At 35.3% G+C, this 21,729-nt stretch overlaps 1 protein-coding gene across 1 annotated transcript; it reads left to right on the top strand.

The window, feature by feature from the left end:
- The first annotated feature begins 1,851 nt into the window (after positions 1-1,851).
- On the top strand, positions 1,852-12,841 carry LOC143254400 (glutathione S-transferase 1-like). Its single transcript, XM_076509505.1, has 5 exons — positions 1,852-2,064; positions 5,821-5,879; positions 9,797-9,938; positions 11,519-11,683; positions 12,493-12,841. Exons 1-5 carry the CDS (start codon positions 1,924-1,926, stop codon positions 12,634-12,636), a joined length of 651 nt encoding a protein of 216 aa, XP_076365620.1. The 5' UTR covers positions 1,852-1,923; the 3' UTR covers positions 12,637-12,841.
- The last annotated feature ends 8,888 nt before the right edge of the window (positions 12,842-21,729 follow it).

Consider the following 21,729-nt stretch of genomic DNA (forward strand, 5'->3'; position numbering starts at 1 on the left):
TTAATATAATGTTCTGGTCACTCCTAGTATTCGCTGGTAAAATAGTTGGCTGTGGATTGCAATGACCAGCTGCCTACTCTCTAGTCTAATACAACTAAATTAGGGACAGCTAGTACAGACAGCCTTCATGTAGCTTTGCGCGAAATTCAAAGCAAACTAATCCACCACAGAGAATGAAGGGTCGGATTCTAATGTTGTAGTTACACAAAAATACAGTTGAGTCATGGAGAACTGGCAATGGTTATTCTCTCACTGTTCCGAAGATCAGAACTTGTTCGTTGTTATTCATCCTATCTTTCTGTTGTATCAAACCACCATGAATATTAACTCACTTATACCATAATATTTTTCTCCAAATACAAAACCAGAACTACAAATAAACACTGTTTTTTAGAGAAGATGCAGTTGATTTATAAGATTCTCGCAACACTGGAACAGTTCTTTACTTCCGAACTTTCCTATTACATGCAACATAATTCATCTACATATCTTACAAACAAACCTCGTAGGCGAACTTTGTTAAATACACGCTATGTGTTTGTTTGTTTGCTGTTTTTTTGTTTTTTTAATTTCGCACAAAGCTACTCGAAGGCTATCTGTGCTAGCCGTCCCTAATTTAGCAGTGTAAGACTAGAGGGAAGGAAGCTAGTCATCACCACCCACCGCCAACTCTTGAGCTACTATTTTACCAACGAATAGTGAGATTGACCGTCACATTATAACGCCCCCACGGCTGAAAGGACGAGCATGTTTGGTGCGGCTGGGATTCAAACCCGCGACCCTCAGATTACGAGTCGCACGCCTTAACACGCTTGGCCATGCCGGGCCCACGCTATGTGAGTAGCTTGTATTACACCTTATCTTCCATCATAGTCAATACGGAATGTAGCATTTTAAGAACATTTCTCCTGGTATCACTTACACTAAATTTATAGAATTGCAAATCGTATTTGTAAAACACGTGAACTCAGAAGTTGCTGAGTCACCACGATTTACTATTCAACTGTTCTCCCAGGCTTTCCGTTTTGACACAGGCCTTGATCTTTCAGTACGGTATCAAATTACCATCAATACGGTTTTGAATTTCGTCTTCGAACGTGGTGCAACTTGAATATCACCTTTAAGATTTTTAGGACTCATCAGTCATTCATACGTCTTTTAATTATTTGCATAATATTAATTATTCATATAAAAATAAGACCTCTTCTCTGAAAAATATTATTGCCAAATTATGATTCAAATGTTAAAAGGGGCTACATCCGTCTGAAGTTTTATCAGTTAAAAAGGTCCAGTCACATATATAATACAAATAACTTTATCCTAGGTAAACAGTATAATTGTTTAGATATCAGTCTGTAACAGTCGAAAACAGTTCGAGATAGTGTAGAGGATAACAATGAGCAATAGATCAAACGTATAAGCCTGTGACATTGAAAAGCAATTAAAGATGTTTAATATTGTAGTTAACAACAGTGCAATAGACCAAATAAACGTATATCGTATTCTACAGTTGATTATATTTTTTATAAAATCAGACATTGGAAGAAAATCTTTAGATTGGCAAAACAAACAAACAATTCTATCTTGGGAAGGGTTTTTATATAAAGTTTAGGCTTAGGTCTTTTTCTTAGCTTTAATTTATGTGTTTTTTTTTTATTTTACCAAACTCGATACCTGTATATCTTTGATAGGATCACAGTCAGGGATATAAAGTGCCTTTTTAAGTCACACACTTAAGACGCTTTCTAAGATTTTCTGCTACAAGAAGCTATGATGCACGTGGTTTCGAAAGACGAGAGATAAAGACCGGCGCTGGTGCTACCACCTAGCAGCATATAAAGCGGGGTGGGTGCAGTTTGTAAACCACTCGCTGCTACAAGTAATCCTAACATTTACGTACTCTCCCGTTTTCAAACAATCACCATGACTATCGACTTGTACCACATGCCAGCTTGTGGGTCTTGCCGAGCCGTTCGAATGGTGGCCAAACTTATCGGCGTAGATCTAAACCTTAAATATGTTGACTTAATGGCTGGAGAGCAAAACAAGCCTGAATTTTTTAAGGTAAGTCTTCAGTAACATACAAGTTTTAATTAATTGAAACATAGTCTTGTTTGAAGGTAGGTATTCCTCTCCATAGGTCAGACACTTGTATCTAACTTACTAAATATTGTAAAGATAACGAAGGTACATTTAACTACTAAATACCATCATAGTAACTACATGTCTGATTATGTCTGATTTTTTTTTGTAAATTACGAGTTAAACTGCATATCTGTCAAAGTAGTTGTGTATGTGTACAAAGTTATTACCTGAATCTAATTTATAATTGTGTTTTAAACTTCGAAATATTCTGGGTACTACTTACTAATTATAAGTACGTATTGATGGACTATTTATAAACATGATTATAATATAAATATGAATAATCGGTGATCAGTGAGTTAGTTAATAGTTGTTGGACGATATTTCAGTTCAGAGGCAGTCGGTTAGTTCAGTGACAGAAAATATATTCGATATTAGAAGTAGGAATTAATATAAATCTGCTGCTATCCAGTTGTTTGATGAATTTGCCTGTCTGCTATCTTTGCGTGGACAGGACCTAACATTATTTTTACCAAATGATTCACACGAACCCGTCCAACGGTAGAACACGTCACAACATAAAAAACTAAACCTTCAAATATTCCAGATATTACTACTAAAATATAAATCAGTAGAGTAAGTTGTATGCTGTAAAGAATAGTCAGACATCTTTCAAAGATGTTCACTGAGTCGCGACAAAGCCACGTAAAGGGGGTTCAGATGCCAAGAAGAAAGAACAGATAAACATCACTACAGCCCTCATTTGCAATGAATGCCTTAAATAACTGATCCATAAGAAAAACTAAGCTCCAAATATAAGCAGAAAAAAATAGATATGCGTACCTTCTCGTATATACAAAGTGTATCTGAACGTACATAGGATATGGAAACAATGTAAAGTCGGAACTGTATTCAATAGCTACAACATACGGTCGCAGTTAGTACGTAACACATGCAAAGCTATCTAAAGTCCATAATGGAGGACAAAACATGATTTAAATCATTCCATTAGACAAAACAAAAAATTAACAAAATGTGGAACATAATAAGCATTTAAAACTCTGCAACAGCCAATAAAGTTAAAGAATATCACACAATAAAGTGGAATAATTCTAAAAATGGAATATAAGCTACACAGAAGGAAAACAAACATAAAAAATACCTTTCGCACTCAGGCAACACAATATAGTTACTAGCAAAACGCGATATCCACCTTGGAATTGTCTGGATAAGTTGATTTAAAATCCTAATTTCGAAGAATTTAAACGAGTGTATAGTACACCACATTTCTATATTAAGGAGACCTAGAATCACATCCCTTCACAATATTTTAAGACAATATCAGATTAACAGTTGAAATGATGAATAAAAACTGGTTTGTAGCTAGCATCTAGTAATTAGGATATATACACATCAGTAACAAATTAATAACATGACTCTGTAATGATTTTATTGTTTTAATTTTTACATGTTCTACAATAAATTTTTTAGGTTGGATCCTAAAACGATCTCATTTTTTTCTACATCACGTACACATTTTTAACAAAACGTCATAACGCAATACATGAAAGAGACCACAACACGTAGTTTTGAGACTAAAAGACGCAGATTTCACAAAGCAAGTCGGGATGAATGAGGATATATAGTCTTTTGACATAAAATTTCTTCAATTTTCTTTAGCTTCATTCGTAGTTTTGTTAAATATAATGACAATAATATTCATTGTGGTAAATTAAACAATAATCTGACCTATCTAAGAGTTTTTTGTTCTCGATGCTTTAAAAAAACAACAAAAGACTAACTATTTTCGAAATCAGTGTAGCTGAATTATAGGAAATCCATTATTAAAACTAAAACAGCTTTCATAATTTTTAAATTCACAGGCCTATATAATTAGATTGAGTTTGAGTGATCGTATAAACAATAATAACCTATATTCTATAAAGTATGTTAAATTCTGAGTCTGAATTTGTTCTAATTTTATAGCTTCATCTGCGAATGAATTTCTACTTATGTACACTCACCAATAAAGTAAACCTCTCTTTAGGTTTTTATTTCAAATCTTTGTATTCGAATTGTAGGGAAAGTGTGATGTAAGTTTGAAAAATCACTCGGAAAAGGTCAAAATTTTCGGCACAGACTTGAACTTGCCTGAACTTGCCTAATCTTTTTATGAGGTATAATAGTACAATATCTGTAAATAAGTATTATAATTGTAAAACTGTGGCTGTTTATTCATTTGGTGGAAAAATTTTAATACATTCAAATCTACAATAAATGTTTTATGTTAACAAGTGGAAGGTGTTATGACTTTAAAGAGAACAGAGACAATCTGACGCGAGTGATAATCTTGGGCATGCGTAGAAGACCTAACGTACGATAAGGATGATATTATAATGTTAGAATTTTGGCTACAGTAACGTGGCAAACACTACGAAATGTTCCCTGTTGTTTTAACCACAAACTGCACAATGGGCTATCTTTACTCCGTCCATTCAATGCAAGGAATCGAATCCCGGATTTTATCGCTGTAAACTGACACTTGATCCACAAATGGGCTTTGATACTGCACCTCTTACAAAGACATTATGACTCACTCTATAATGTTACCTATTCTGAGATGGTTTTCAAAAATCGGTATCAAACGTTCTCTTTACCTAAGGTTATAGGCCCGGCATGGCCAGGTGGTTAAGGCACTCGACTCGTAATCTGAGGATCACGGGTTCGAATCCCTATCACACCAAACATGCTCGCCCTTTCACCCATGGGGAATTTATAGTATGACTGTTAATCCCATTATTCGTTGGTATAAGAGCATCCTAAGAGTTGGCAGTGGGTGGTAATGACTAGCTGCCTTCCCTCTACTCTTACACTGCTAAATTAGGGACGGATAGCGCAGATAGCACTCGTGTAGCTTTGCGCGAAATTCAAAACAAACCTAAGATTATGCATGTCTATCAGAAAAATAAAAATATGAAATCAACTATCTAGTTTGCTGATTTCAGAATATTTGTTTTTAAAGTCAGTAAGTACCGTGGAAAGTTGAACCGATTAATTTTTGAAAGATGTTTGGTTAATTTACGGAATATGATAGAGAAAAAGCGTTACCGACAACAAAGATCATTTTTTACATGTGTCACGAATGATGAGTCTTTTTACTGTTCTCTTCTTGATATTACTAATTATCAAATAAAAATGATCAGAAGAAAGTTATTGTTATTTTGAACTAAGCACAAAGCTACACAATGGGCTAGCTGTGCTCTGATCACCACGGGTATCGAAACCCGGTTTTTAGTGTTGTAAGTTCGTAGACATACCGCTGAGCCACTGGGGGACTCGAAAGAAAGAGACGTTATAAATATTAAAGTTTTATTTCTTCATAGAACATTAATCTCGATTCATACACTAAGAAACTGCAAAGGAACAAGTGAGTAGTCACAAGCTGTTAACATTGAAGATAAAATGTTACTAAAATTACAAACACTTCAGGATGTTCTTCTGTAACAAATTACGTTCCCGATGGGACAGCTGTACGTTTATGGACTTAAAACGCTAAACTCAATTCCCCACGGTATACACAGTAAATAGTTTAATGTGGCTTTACTCTATAATAACCAACCAACTGTAATAAGATGAGAAACTGAATACATTTTCTAGATGAATACAGTCGAACTGCCCTAACTTACTTCACTTCAGAAGACAATTTATATAAAGCAAAATATTTCGTTTTTATAGATGAATCCGGAGCACTGTGTACCTACTATTGACGATGATGGATTTATCTTATGGGAAAGGTAAGGTTAAAAAATCTTTACGTTTTAACTTTTAAATGTGCATATGAATGATATCTTTGCCAGTCTAGTAATCCTGAAAACTAATTTCGTTTGTTTTTGTATTTCGCGCAAAGCTACTCGAGAGCTATCTGCGCTAGCCGTCCCTAATTTAGCAGTGTAAGACTAGAGGGAAGGCAGCTAGTCATCACCACCCACCGCCAGCTCTTGGGCTACTCTCTTACCAATGAATAGTGGGATTGATTGTAACATTATAACGTCCCCACGGCTGAAAGGGCGAGCATGTTTGGTGTGACGGGGATTCGAACCCGCGACCCTTGGATTACGAGTCGAACGCTTTAACACACTTGGCCGTGCCGGGCCCTCTGAAAACTAAAGTAACTAAAATGTACATCCCAGTATAGCCTTAAAAAAATATTTAGGCAGTGTATTAATATTGAGTAGATCATGAAATGGGAACCACTTCCTATTTGATAAACACTTGTAGAAATATGTAGTTGATATAAACAGAAAACTTTCAAAACGTTATCCTATACGTTTGAAATACGTAAGTTAATTGTATTACCACCTGAGAGAAGATACTTGGACCCATTAGACGTGGTTTAATCAACTCGGAATGATTCAGATGTGTCAATAAGAATAGATTTCACAGCTCCAGTGCTGGCTAAATACAGATCAGTTAGGGAGATGGTCATTAGAGGGCATGATGGGATTTCTCATGTTTTCTCTTTTATCACATGAGTTACACATACAGTCGAAGTACCTTCAATCATTACTGCCATACTCTGGAAAGATGTGTGTATATAAATCTCTCACCCTGCATCGCACGGGTGTATATCTATTCTTGTAACTTCATAACGCTCGGGTAGTTTTATGTTGTTATTCATTTTCTATTGTTGGCACACATTAAAAAATACCCTGTATATAAAAGTTGGTTGTAAATGTCCCATAGAAAAAATATATCCAAATTACATTCCTCTTCTCGACTTCTGTAAAATTATAGTTTTTGTTCACATCACTGTCCGTTCTGACTCTTGCCCTCCAATCTGAAAATATGCTAAAGCATGGAAAAAAAAAAAAACTATAATAGGTCAAAGAGAAGAGAATGAGAGAAAAATAAGATAGGAAGTTTAGTTTATCCAAAACTTTGAGCCAAGTGCTTTATCTGAAAAATAAATTAACAGTATATGTAATTGCTAATTTCGATCTTCTAACATCACGTAAATACGGGTTCAGAAAATAATAAAACTCGAGCCTGTAAAATCAAACTGAGTCGTTTTCACGGTATTTGTGATTAAATCAAACTGATATTTGTGACATTTCCAAAATACTTGAGATGACATAAACACAAAAACCGATGAACTGCAATGAAAGAGTCCCTTATAAACTGAACGATTTGTAAACGTAGAACCTTCAAAAGGTGGTATAACTTGTCTTTGTACTTTGTCGTTAGAAATGTATACTTGGAACTTCTATGTTGGTTTGCATGTTTTAAAAGGAATGTCAGTGGTTCCAATGAGGTTAGACTCGCAAAGCTTAAAACTCAGTTTTGTCACCAGTTCTGAATTTTTCTTGAAAGTGGTAAAAACACCTTGTTGCTTTTCAATGGATGTTTTAAATGTTCAATTTTGTCCTTTCGTGCCTGACCAACAATTTCATCAAACTGGGAGGAGTGCTTAGTTGCGTAATGTCGCTTAATATTGTACTCTTTCATGACTGCAATTGTAGTTTGACAGACGAGGCAGACAACACCTTGATTATGTGGGGACAACAAGATATTTTGTGCACCATTTACTGTTGAATAACCTTCCCTCATCATCAATTTTTCGTTTCTTAACTGCTGACAATATGAGGTTCTCGGGTTCAAATCCCTGTTACGCTAAGCATGCTCGCCTTATCAACCGCGGGGGCGTTATAACGTGACGGTCAATCTCACTATTCGTAGGTAAAAGAGTAGCCGAAGAATTAGCGGTGGGTGGTGATGACTAGCTGACTTCCCTCTAGTCTTACACTGCTAAATTAGGGACGGCTATCGCAGATAACCCTCGTGCAGCTATGCGTGAAATTAAAAAAAAAAATCCAATAAGGTCCACTTTTTACTCGTACTAAAGCTTTACGTCTCGAATTAACACGATTCATATTCGGTCTGTGAACAAGTTTCTGTTGGCTAATCGTTTGAAGTAATGTGTATTATCGTGCATAATACAAAAAACCATTTAACAGTAGAAGTGCACTGGATTTTAAATCATCGTGTACTAAACTGCCTGTGGGTCTAACACTGTTTATCACGGTATTGCTAATATCATTAATGTTATATAGTAGCTAATAACTATGTAAAATACATAGTAAGTCAGTGGCGTCACCCAATTCAGTTTATAAGTTTGTTTGTTTTTTAGTCTGAATGTTGTGGAAGAAAAAAACAACATGTTTATGATATATAAACAAGTCATTAATTTGATGGTTAAATAATTAACCATGACATGCCAAAACCTCTTTATATCAGACATCTATACTGACACAGTGTCGGATGATTCTATGACTAATTGTGTCATCCATTTTCTTGTACCAAGTAAATAATTTCTGTAATAATTTGATTATCTCACCACTGTAGGAACAGAGAATAGTTAAAACTGGTTCATATGGCAAACAATGTGCCAAATATTTGATATAAAATGGGCTTTAAAAGTACGGGTCTAATTTACAAATTTAAATTACAATTAAATGTCAAAGTGAATTTAATTGCTAAAACTGAATCGAGGGAAAACAGTTAATTCTTCGCAATTGAATATAAAACGAATTGTTTTGTATATAATATCACCTTTCAAAACTTGGCCATCCATCTATAGCAACACAGACCTTTATTGCAAAAAAAAAAAAAAAAGTAAGAAATGAAGCCAAGGGTATTTTATATTAGCGCTGTGCCCAATGTTAAAGACAGTAAATAAAGGGCCTAGGACGACAAATACCAGGGCTTTCCTGTGTGAGTTAGGGCACAGTCTTAACTTTTGCCAGGAGCACCAGTTAAGCCCGTCACTAGCTCTGTATGTAATCAGTATTTTCGTGTGTATATTTGTTATTATATACGATCAGTGTTCTCTTCTGAGTATTACAAGTATCGGTGAGCAGAATACAGTATATCAGTATTTCTGATGCGATCAGTCATCTCTTTGTAGAATAAGTTTAAATAATGTGATCTACCTTCTTGGAATATTATATGCATTAGTGTTATGTGATCAAAAGTGCTCCATGGATTATACATTAGTGTTAGTGCAATCAGTCTTCTGAGCCTATATGTACCCGCGCTCCCGTGACAAGCGGTATGTCTGTGAACCTACAACGCTATAAACTGCGTTTTGATGCCCGTAATGGGCAGAGTGTAGATAGTCCGTTGTGTAGCTTTGTGCTTAAACTACAAACAAACATACTTACGCTCTGGTGTCGTCGTTACTTAGGGTTTTTGATCTAAAGTAAAATTGAACATTTTGATTTAATATTGTTCTGAAACTCTCTTAAGTTTGTATAAACAAATGTTTAAGTCACCAGGACTACAACAGAGGAAATTTGAACAATTAGGTTTTCCTAAACAAATCATTAACTGGAATCAATGTGTCATTCTAAACGTATTTATACAACAAATTGTATATATTACTAAAATGAATTGTTACACCTAAATTTTATAGTAATAAGGGTAGTTTCAAATTAGAAACATTTTAATACATTTCTGTGTTAACTTGACAAATATGAATTTGTATGTATTTCATTTCAACTTCAATCGAGGATTGGCAAAATTTATGACAACAAAGAAAATAAAGTTCAATCGTAACTGAAGAATAATAAAGTTTGGCTGCAACAAATATTTGTAATACGTTGCATCTCATTCGACATAAAAAACAAGTAAAATATTGATTTTGATCTTACAGCCGTGCAATTATAACGTACTTGGTGAATAAATACGCTCCGGACAGCTCATTGTATCCTAAAGATGCCCAACAGAGGGCGATGGTTGATAGGCTATTGTACTTTGATATTGGCACGTTGTACAAATCTCAACGAGAAGTTTTTGTAAGTATTGTTTTCTTATTATTCTGTTAATACATTATACAAAACTATTCGAATTGTATAATTACGTAGATATATACTAATACGTCTTTGCAATTCACGCTAAAATACTTGTACAAATTTCCAAATTTTTAGTAAAAAATCGAGAAATGTTTCAAATTAAAATACTGATAACTATCGTCTTGGGTTATTATTATAACAATGATAACTTTAAACAAAGGGTAATTGGATGAAAATCTCAAATATAACCACCTAGTACTTCATTATACTAATATTTTGTGAATTATAACTACTTCAATGAAAGTTACGTGAATGTTTTACTTTTAAGATAAAACACTTAACGAAAGCTCATTGAACAATTGCACACAGCTTAATAACGTCTGGACAATAACGTGTAGGAGATGAATAATAATTATTTTAGTTTTTCTGTCTTCATGTTAGTTGAGTTGGTGTTTCCATACAAGCACAGCCTGGTATTCCCATAACTTCCACATTATGTCGTGTAAATTGTGTCAATGCCATTTTTTTCTCATACCTGTTATTGTGAGTGTCAAATTGTAACGATCTGAAATGAACAGCCAGTCAGAGATCAGCAACCAAAAACAACACTTAAAATTACTTTGCTTAACTTGAACATGACCTAGGAAGGTCGAAACGTTGTTCTCTCCTTATCAGTAATAGTGTTAATACCCGTAATAGCCGTTCTGAGATAGATAACACTTAGAATTAAATGCAACATTTACTAATAGTTAATCAACAAATGCCTGGCCACGACTTCTTACCAATATTAATAAACAATTTATTATAAATATTAATAATATCAGTAATAATCGAATCAATAAAAACGACAAAACTAATTTCCAATTATACAATATTGTAACAATATCTTTCTATATTAATAACAATACTGAGTGACAAACAGCAATAACTTTGCCCTTCAGTAACTATCTCGTGACTCCATCTTTCTGGCGAAGCGGCCAAGCATGACCAGGTGGTTAAGGCACTCAACTCGTAATCCGAGGGTCGGGGGTTCGAATCCTAAACATGCTTGCCCTTTCAGCGGTGGGTGCGTCATAAAGTTACAGTCAATTCCACTATTCGTCAGGTAAAAGAATAGCCTAAGAGTAGGCGGTAGGTGGAGATGATTAGCTGCATTTCCTCTGGTTTTACACTGCTTAATTAGGGACGGCTAGCGCAGATATCCCTCGTGTAGCTTTGCGCGAAATTCAAAACAAACCAAATCTATCGAAGTTTCTGGCAGAATATTTATTTACAGAGTGAGTCACGAGACTAAACACTCGTGTGATCATAAATTTACATTTTATTCTCCTAAGTTCATGGTATATGTGCGTCATCGCCAGAGAAGTTGTCATCAGTTTGATCACAAACACATTTATTCAAAATAATAATAAAATACGTAATTAGCTAGAAGATGAATTAGCGCTTTAATGCAACTGAAAATTCACAGATAAACTAAACGATAAAAGAAAATAATAAAGATAAACACAACCGTGATCACAAAACAAAAGTAGAATTTGTTATGTCACAAGATTCTGTTGACAAACTAATGTTTTTCGTTCCAGTATCCCCAAATCTTCAAGGGTGAAGCTCCAAGTGCAGAAAGTGAAAAGAATTATCAAACAGCTTTAGGCTACGTGGAAGGATATCTTTCAAAATCTCCCTACGTGGCTGGGGACAAGTTCACTCTGGCAGACATTTCTATCATGGCTACTCTGTCGATGACTGAAGTAAGTGGTAAAAAAATATTTAAACATAAAAAGTATGAAAAATATATCTTTCTCGATTATTTTTATTAAAGCTCCATAGTTTTACAAACTCTGTCATTTGTACACTATTACCCACAGCTTGATGATTCAACAGTTTTCTTTGTCACTTCATCCACTGGCACAGATGTAGGTCTGCAGACTTGTAAGACTGGAAACCGAATTTCGATACTCATGATGGACACAGTACAGATAGCCCATAGTGTAATATTTTGCTTAACTACAAATAAATAAGCGCTTCGAATGTGATTGATCATATGTATAACTCTATACTTCGGAGCTAGCATGCCGGATTCGAATCAGTACGATTCCAGAAAATGTGCCTCCCCCACAACTCCAGGCTTTGGGGCATCTTAAGAGAGAACTCGGCTGCTTAGTTTGACTAATGAATAGTATGGTACTATATATTGGTGTCCTTTCCTTTGGAGCCCCAGCATTGCCAGCTGGTTAAAGCACTGGACTCGCAATCTTAGAGTCGCGGGTTTGAATCCCTGTCACACCAAACATGCTCGCCCTTTCAGGCGTGGGGGCGTTATAATGTGTGGCCAATCCCACTATTCGTTGGTAAAAGAGTAGCCCAAGATTAGGCGGTGGGTAGTGATGACTAGCTGTCTTCCCTCTAGTCTTACACCGTTAAATTAGGGACGGCTAGCGCAGATAGCCCTCTTGTAGCTTTGAGCGAAATTCAAAACAAACCAAACCTGGCATCACTGTTTTTTGTTGTTGAAAAATCAAATGTTTTGTTCTTATGTATATCTGTTTCTGTCTCTCAGGCACTGGATTATGATTGCGGCGCCTACCCCAATATCTCTGCCTGGAAAAGTAAGGTTAAAGAAGAAATTCCCGACTACAAATCCATTAATGATGAACCTCTTCAAGAGTTCAAGGCGTGGATTAAGTCTAGAAAAGCTCAATAAAATTTTTCAAAGAAATGTTATTTTTCTTATCACAAAATTTTCTGCCGTGAAAATATTATTTTGAACAAAGTTTTTATGTAATTGGTTTGTACGCAGACAAATTATGTTAATTATAATTCTGTGTCTTCCAGCCGTTGAGCTGAAAGATATTTTCAATGACAATATTGCAATAAAGAAGTTTTTCTTTGATTTATAAAGAATAAAAGGAGATTCTAGTAGTCTACCTTTGAGATTGAAAATACATTTTCAAGTTTTTAAGTCCAGCGGTAAGTCTACGGATTTGCAAACTCAGGGGTTTGATTCCCCTCGCTGGACTCAGCAGATAGCCTGGTGTGGCTTTGCTATAAGAAAAACACACACACACGGTTTTACCGCAAACTGTTATTGACAGAATTTATTAATTTTCTGTAATGCACGGTGTATGTAATTTCTTCAAAATACGCACAAATCTGATATAAAAATAAAATATTGTATAATTATGTCGTCCATGTGACAGTATTGTTAAATATATGTTTAAAATTGAGAATAATGAGATTAAGAGTAGTACACACACACACGCGGTAGTTAAGGAGACAATATATGAGGTCTGTTCAAAAAATACGCGGACTGTTTGAATTGCGCGGCTCCAGTTGTTTCCAGGGGAATCCACTTGGTGTCGCTAGATTTGCACAAATCAGCTGATTACGACGCCATTTCCCGATTGCAGATATCTTCATTTGTGTATTAGCTACGCGGTTTTAAGTGAAGTGCGATTTCTTCGTTTGGCAGATTTCAGAATGAATGACCTGAAGGAGCAACGACTTGCTGTGAAATTTCGTGTTAAACTTGGAAAATCTGCGACTGAAACTTTTGCTATGCTTAACACGGCTTACGGTGATGTTGCTATGAAGCGTACGGCATGTTTCAAGTGTCATGAACGTTTTAAGGATGGTCGACAGTCCATTGAAGATGATGAGCGTCCTGGACGTCCTTCCACGTCAACTGACGACCCACACGTCGACGAAATCAACACCCTGGTGCGGGCAAAACGACGTCTGACTGTCAGGAAGCTTGCTGAAGAGTGTGGGATATCAGTTGGATCTTTTTACGAGATTTTGACCGAAAAATTGAAGATGCACCGCGTTGCTGCGAAATTTGTGCCTCAGAACTCGTGAGTTTTTGGCCAAACACTCGATCACTGTTCTTTCCCACCCCCTCTACTCACCTGACCTTGCTCCTTGCAATTTTTTCTTGTTCCCCAAACTCAAAAGACCCTTAAAAGGAAGAAGATTTGAGACGATTCCAGAGATTAAGGCAAATGCGACGAAGGAGCTGGAGGACATTATAAAAGAAGCGTACCAGGACTGTTTCAACAAGTGGAAACACCGTTGGGATAAGTGTGTGCGTTGAGGAGGAGAGTACTTTGAAGGGGTCCCAGACCTGTAACTTCTAAATAAAGTACATTTTGTTTTATGACGTCAGTCCGCGTATTTTTTGAACAGCCCTCGTATGGGTAGGGTCTTTCTCTAATACAGTAACAAATTAGTGGCTTTGTGTGGCAGGAAAAGGAAACTTACATCCTGGATGGTTTTCTTTAGGAAGTATTGTACACACAGTTGGAGCTTTCAGAATTTTTTTCTGTATTTAAGTATGAGGACCATATTATGGTATCGTTTCTCAGTCAGAAGTTACAAACAGTTAAGCACAGAGTGGCTGCACCACGTTACCTGCTGTGGCCACTCACACGAATTAAATATATTTTCTATTTGATTCCCAAGTTAACTTCTGCGACCTTTGTTTGTTTGTTGTTCCTGAGCTTTCCATTTGGCCACTGTAATATTACTATCATTGTCGGCGGAAGACTAATCTTTGAGTGGCACGACATTATCTTTGGACATGATAGATGGATTTGCTTCAAAATGAGATGTCATAAAGTCTATCCACATTGGCTACGTATGTAAACCAAACAACATGGAACCTTTCTCCACAGTGACTACGTATCTAAATAAAACAACATGGAACCTTTCTACACAGTGGCTACGTATCTAAATAAAACATAATGGAAACTTTCTCCACAGTGGCTACGCATGTAAACCACACAACAAGGAACCTTTTCTTGCAGATAACCGAGGAAATAATAATGATTTGTGGCATGCCGAATAGTAGCAGTGTTTTACCGGAGCTTGGAATAGTAGCAGTGTTTCACCAGAGCTTGGAATGATAGCAGTGTTTCACCAGAGCTTGGAATAATAGCAGTGTTTCACCAGAGCTTGGAATAATAACAGTGTTTCACCGGAGCTTGGAATAGCAGCAGTGTTTCACCGGAGCTTGGCGCTATCAGCTGAAGATTGGGTTGTGTTCTAAAAAACTGATAGAATGAAGGGTGATAACGAAGGAGACACACATAACGGACGTGCCTGTTGTTGCACAACAAGAATTACTATTATTAACTATGCTATTTCTGCTAAGTTGTAACTCAGTCATTTTTACTTAACTTGTAACTGTAAAATGTAAGTCATACCTATTGTATGCTGCATTCTTCTTTATACGTTCCCACAAACTTATAAATCCTGCCTCCCAGTAGCACAAAAGTATGTCTGTTGACTTACAACGCTAAAAACCAGGTTTTAATACCCGTGATGCTCAAAGCAGAGATAGCTCATTGTTAGCTTTGTGCTTAATTCAGAAACAACAACTTATAAATCCTGGACTTTTTATGTCTGATCTTCTCCTTTTTTGGGTAGAGACCATATGGTAATATAAAATATGCCACCAATATCTGTGGGTTTAGTACATGAATGTTTATTAAAATGTAATGGTAATTTACGCTACCAAATTACTAAGAAATTTCAATAAATTTTATTCTAATCAAAACTTTATTAATGTATAAATTTAACAATAACAGTGACAATTGCAACACACAGTTTAATAAAACTTGTTTACCATCGAATAACACCACACTGGACAACAGAATATCTGAAACAGGCAAGATGATGTCTTGTACGTGTATTTCATCCTCAAGGTTTGTTGTCTATATATTATTCACGAACATAGAAGTCATTCAGTAGGAACTGAGTCGACCTGTGGATCTACTAGTCCAATGTTCAAGTCACTTGGATAAATTATTATTCCACTGTTTGGTCAGATAAGAGTTGGTGTTGAGTACTGCTACTAATGCTTTCCTTCTAGTCTATCAGTTCAAAATTATTCAGATGTAGCTCTCGAGTAACTATGGCCAGGTGGTTAGGGTACACGACTTGTAATGGGAGAGTCGCAGGTTCGAATCCCCGTCACACCAAACATGCTCGCCCTTTCAGTCGTGGGGGCGTTGAAATGTAGTGGTCAATCATACTATTCGTTGGTAAAACAGTCACCCAAGAGTTGGCGGTAAGTGATGATTAGCTGCCCTCCCTCTTAGTCTTACACTGCAAAATTAAAACGGTTAGCGCAAATAGTCCTCGTGTAGCTTTGCGCGAAATTCAGAACCAAAGAAACCAAAACTGATGAATCGATTGAGGGAAACTTGAATTCGCACTGGCCAAGTGCAATAATTAAAGTCATTGTTAGATCCTCAGAAAAGCTTTTCTTCAACCTTGTTATCATAAGTCCTCTGGATGTCTCTTATAGCTTCATCAGTCTTATCTTCAGTCAGCATTATTTTTTATTTTAATACTTCTTTAAACAGTGTGTCTTTTTTTAACTACTTTATTAACTTTCTGTTATCACTACGTTTCTCTCAAGTTCTCTTTAAATTTCTGTCATTTTATTATTCTTCAACTTTCCATTTTCCATCTTCCATTTCCTTCTTCTTGGTTTCACTTGATTCTTTTTGTCTCATTTATTTTGACTTTTGTTTTTGCTTCATTTACTCGAATAAGTTCCTAAATATTATCTTGTGAGGTCATCTAGAAAGTTGAATTTACTTAGTGTTATATTTTATTTTCGCTAAAATAATCCCATTTCTGACACCAGTGTTTTAACATTTTTCTTTCTTTGGATGAGTTTGTTATAAATTATTTGGGAGAAATTCACAGTCCAGTCCTTTTAACAATAAGAAATTAGTTTATTTCTTCCTTAACGTTTCTACAAACTGCATTCACTTGAACACTATTGTAACTTGCAAGCATGAGCACCTTTAAGAATGACTTCCAAACGAAAACACTTCGCTATTTATAGTATGACTAACAAAAAATAAACTTAATTATGCAATTTCCCAACAAAACGAACACATAACTGAATATATAAAATAACTAACACTGCTTCAAATATTTCAATAAAGTTACATTCATTGAACTAAAGTTACTGGCACAACCCACTGAAAATAAAAACACTGGCTGATTCACTGCAAGATTTCTTATTGACTCGTTCGCTGGTATTCATATCTAATGTCACACTTCAAGATAACCTTTGAAGTTACCAAATACTTGACTTCTAACATAGAACTTTCTGGAGGTATCCTAGACCACTCCTACAGGCTTACTCAACCTCTACCTCATGACACCCCCAATCATCATAAAAACTAAAAAATTGACAATAATCTTTTATTTGATTAAAAAAAGGAGAAAATTTAATTATAATTCCTTTATAATTGTCATAAACTCTTATGGAAAATTATTATTTACCCAATAACTAAAATGCTCTGAATGGCTTGTTAAAGTGACTTTGAATTTAAAATAGGCCTAGATCTTTTCCAGAAACAATTACAGAGACTGAGTAAGGGTAGTAAATCATAGTGATGAGTAAATTAGGATATATTGTGATGAGGTGTACAGTGATGCTTAAAAAAGGAAAAGAAATTGAAAGAAAAGGTATTTTGTAGTGTTACCAACTGTATAAATGTATTACATGTCATCGTGTTTCAATTTCAAGCACACAGTTAACTTATGTTTTGTTCTATTTCATAAAGTGTTACCATGTGCTCATTTAATAAGTCATAATTGCAGTGTTACTACTTATTTACATTTAGTGTTCAACTTGAATTAGCATTAGAATTACTGGGGGTGGACTTATAATTACATCAATAAAACAGGATTAATTATACACTGCTGGCCAAAATCTTAAGGCCCATGAACATAAATAAATTGCATTTTGCATTGTTAGACTGAACCACTTATTTTAGTAGAGCTTCGAAAGATGAAAATAAGAAAAGGGAAATAAATAAAAAACTTTTCTAGCATTTAATAGCGAAAATGTGAACACTATGAAATTAGCCTAAATATTACTAGCTGGACAACAGGGGCGTCAAACAGTAGCTGGCTACATTGGCATGTTTGAGAGAACATCCTTATTGACTGAAGGCCCTCGTTTGTGTGGAAATGACTGGATCTTTCAGCAGGACAACGCTGCAATCCACAATACCCGCAGGACAAAGGACTCTTTCATGGCGAATAACGTGATTCTTTTGGACCATCCAGTATGTTCGCCTGAACTGAACGCTATTGAAAATGTTTGGGGTGGATAGCAAGGGAAGTCTTTAGAAATGGACGTCAATTCCAAACAGCGCATGATCTTCGTGAAGCCATCTTCACCACTTGGAATAACATTCCAGCCAGCCTTCTGCAAGCGCTTATATCGACCATGCCAAAGCGAATGTTTGAAGTTATTCGCAATACGGCTGTACAACTCACTACTGAGACCTCTTGTTGGGCATTTCCTACCCTGTGTAATACTTCTATTTGGTATGGTCTTAAACTTTTGACCAGCTAGTATTTAGGCTAATTTCATAGTGTTCACATTTTTCCTATTAAATGCTAAAAAGTTTTTATTTTTATTTTCCCTTTTCTTATTTTCATATTTTGAAGCTCTAATCAAATAAGTGGTTGAGTCTAACAACGCAAAAATGCATATTTTTCTTTATGTTCATTGGCCTTAAGATTTTGACCAGCAGTGTATATCTAATGTTAAATTTAATTTGAATTTGATCCTAGTACATGTAAAAGGTATCAAAATTAAAACAAGGAACAATCTATTAATAAGATTAACACCAATGTTAAACCACCTGGAGTCTACTAGTGTGCAGTATTAGGGTGGATGAAAATCTGGAATATTGGATCAATGGGAAACACACCTTCGTCTTAAAGCTGTAACAGGTAGTACAACACTTACTTGGAAAGTTGTCAGACCACCAAGGGGAGAGGACACTTCACAACATTATGCTATTAAAGAAAAGAAAAAACAAATAGAATTCTAGGTATGCTTGTTACAAGTTATAACCAGAAGTGATTGACTTAAGTTCCTAAGCTATGAATGTATCTTGATTGTGTGAGGGTGTATGTTAGCACACTTACAAGCTTATTTCTGACGCAGGAACCACAAAATGACAATTTCGGTAATTTTTGACGATGAATTACTCCATCCACCTCACCTCGAAAAAGTACAACTCTAAAAGATATCCTTGTTCTCACAAAAAATAGATTACATCCCACACCAAAATAGTTGTCGTCTATACAATAAAGCCCATTGTCAAACCTTCAAATTCATAAAAACCACTGACTTATTTTCCGACAAGCATCATCAAAGAAATTTTAAACTATCCAAAGAAATCACTTGTGAAACAGAACTCACTATTTATCTTATACAGTGTGAAAATGCAATCACCATTATGTAGTAAATACACATCCAACTCATAGAGAACGTTTTAACAACCATAAAAGTTCTATTAACACAGAAAAAATTCACCATGTTGTTCAACACTTCAACCAACACGGTCACTCCATTAACGATGTTACTCTCACTGGCATTGAAACAGGATTCAAAACTAAAGCAGATAAAGAAATAAAAGGAGCTTATTGAATTGCCAAGCTAAACACTGTTCAAACTTTTGTAATTAATCTATATCAGTGACCTCTGGTTATTAGTTTCATCTCTGTCGGAAAAAGAAAAATAACTTTATTCTTCACTTATTTTTTCATGAAATATCAAAGCTTATTTTTAAATTGATTAATATAACATATCTAAGCTTATTTTTTAATCAAAATTAAAATATTACTAACACCTTTTCATACACGTGTTATCTTTATTTGGAAATGAGACGCTCACAACAGTACACAGAGAAATAAAAAAATCCCGGTAAAATCGGACGACTCCCATGATGTCACTAACCATCCTCTATATATATCACTCGTTTAATCACTCTCACTTTGTCCCTGAAGAAGAAAGGTCCACCTTTCGAAAGCGCTCGCGTTGTAGGGTTTCTATTTCATTCGTTTTGGCAGATATTATAAATTTGACACATACTGACATTCATTTAACTTCTAAATTAAAATTAAAATTTCAGGATTTTATAATCGTAACATGTAACATAATAAATTGGAAGCTCGTCAGGGATAAATTATAATACCTAACAAATGACATCCATTATTTTCCTTTTCATGCCTCACTAAAGGTTATACATCCAATATGCCTAATACCAAGTGTAGAATTTTTGGAATATATAAATAATTACCTGATGTTCAAATGTGATTGCATAGGAAGTTGGAATAAATAAATAAATACAGATTGTGCATTTGCTAGGGACACAATATTTTCGAGCTGTTTTCAGGCGCCTCCCAGTGGCACAGCTGTATGTCTACGGACTTACATCATTATAACCAGATTTCAATACCCATAACAGGCAGAGACAGATAGCTCATTGTGTAGCTTTATGCTTAACTTCAAACAGACAAACAAACTGCTTTCAGATATTTTCAGAGTAACTTATGTCGATAATGTAATATGTCTTTAAACTCAAAAACACAAAAAAATATTCTTTACAAAAGCGATTGATTCCTACAAGTAAGAAATCAAAAACTTGAATATTTTGTAAATGTTAGTTGATTTGTTTGGGGAATGAAACATGAATGTTAGTTGAACAATACTTTTGTTTGTTGGTAAGGGCGAGCTACATAATGAATAAACTATCTTGTTGTGCCCACCACATGTATCGAAACTCGATTTTCAGCATTATTAGTTCTTCAACTCAACGCCAAGCCACTAGGGACGTTTAGCAATGGGCCACGGAAAACTCCATGTACTTCACAAATATAAGTCGATTTATTGTAGGAATTAAATGGTCTCGGAAAAGTTGGAGTATTTCTTATAGTGTGAGTAGATTTATTGAAAAAAATCTGACAAGCAAAAATACGTATACTTTACAAATGTCGTTTGTTTTGAATTTCGCGCAAAGCTACACGAGGGCTATCAGCGCTAACCGTCCCTATTTTAGCAGTGTAAGACAAAAAGGGAAGGCAGCTAGTTATCACCACACATCGCCAACTCTTGGGCTGCTCTTTTATTGACGAATAATGTAATTGGCCGTCACATTATAACGCCCCATGGCTGTAAGAGCGAGCACGTTTGGTGTGACGGAGATTCGAACCCGCGTCCCTCAGATTACGAGTCAAACACCTTAACACACCTGGCCTATTTACGTAGCATGTTAAGCTAAAGACAATTATGAAATGAATAATTTACTGAGATAACAATGTTACATGCAGTGGAGTAGGAAGTTATGCGGAGAAATACAGAAGTAATACGTATGTAGAATACTTATTACATTATTGTTTTCATTGTAAAAACTAAGTTGAACTTTAAATTTTTGAAAGAATTAGAACGAACAAAGTTACCATTTCGTAGATATGTGAGTTGTTTTATTTTTCCCTACATAAATACCTCGGCGGTTGGCAGTCCTAGGATAAACTGTATTTTAATATTGTTGTAAAAACGATTTTGATTAAAATATGTGAGGTCTGATTTGTCTTTGTTTTTGTAATGGTCATTTCAGGGCAAAGGAAAACAGCCCACGTATTGGTTGTGTGGAAAGACAGAATTTAATAAAGACCTACCACTGCATCCACAAGATGATGGGTTAGTTACCATATTATTTCATCATATATATATATGTGATGATTAATTTAATGCCAAACTCACCTTGGGATAAAGAAGAAATGAAACTGTAGGTTTAATGAACATTATTCTGTTCAGCATAAAATTATGTTAGTGATCTCTAATTATTTTGACCCCTTGGTGGCTCAGCGGGAAGTAATAAAACTTATAAGGCAAAGAATAGATTTTTAATATCGCAGCGAGCAGAGAACCTTGTTCAGCTTTTCGGTTTAACAGCAAATAAATAATTTA

This window comes from Tachypleus tridentatus, chromosome 6 (assembly GCF_004210375.1).
Source record: "Tachypleus tridentatus isolate NWPU-2018 chromosome 6, ASM421037v1, whole genome shotgun sequence".
Taxonomy (NCBI): Eukaryota; Metazoa; Arthropoda; class Merostomata; order Xiphosura; family Limulidae; genus Tachypleus; species Tachypleus tridentatus.

Bases quoted from the DNA above. Each gene is read 5' to 3' on its own strand.
- LOC143254400 (XM_076509505.1), top strand. From the start codon at position 1,924: ATGACTATCGACTTGTACCACATGCCAGCTTGTGGGTCTTGCCGAGCC. The intron at 2,065-5,820 runs GTAAGTCTTCAG...TCGTTTTTATAG, and splicing joins ACAAGCCTGAATTTTTTAAG to ATGAATCCGGAGCACTGTGT. The intron at 5,880-9,796 runs GTAAGGTTAAAA...TTGATCTTACAG, and splicing joins GGATTTATCTTATGGGAAAG to CCGTGCAATTATAACGTACT.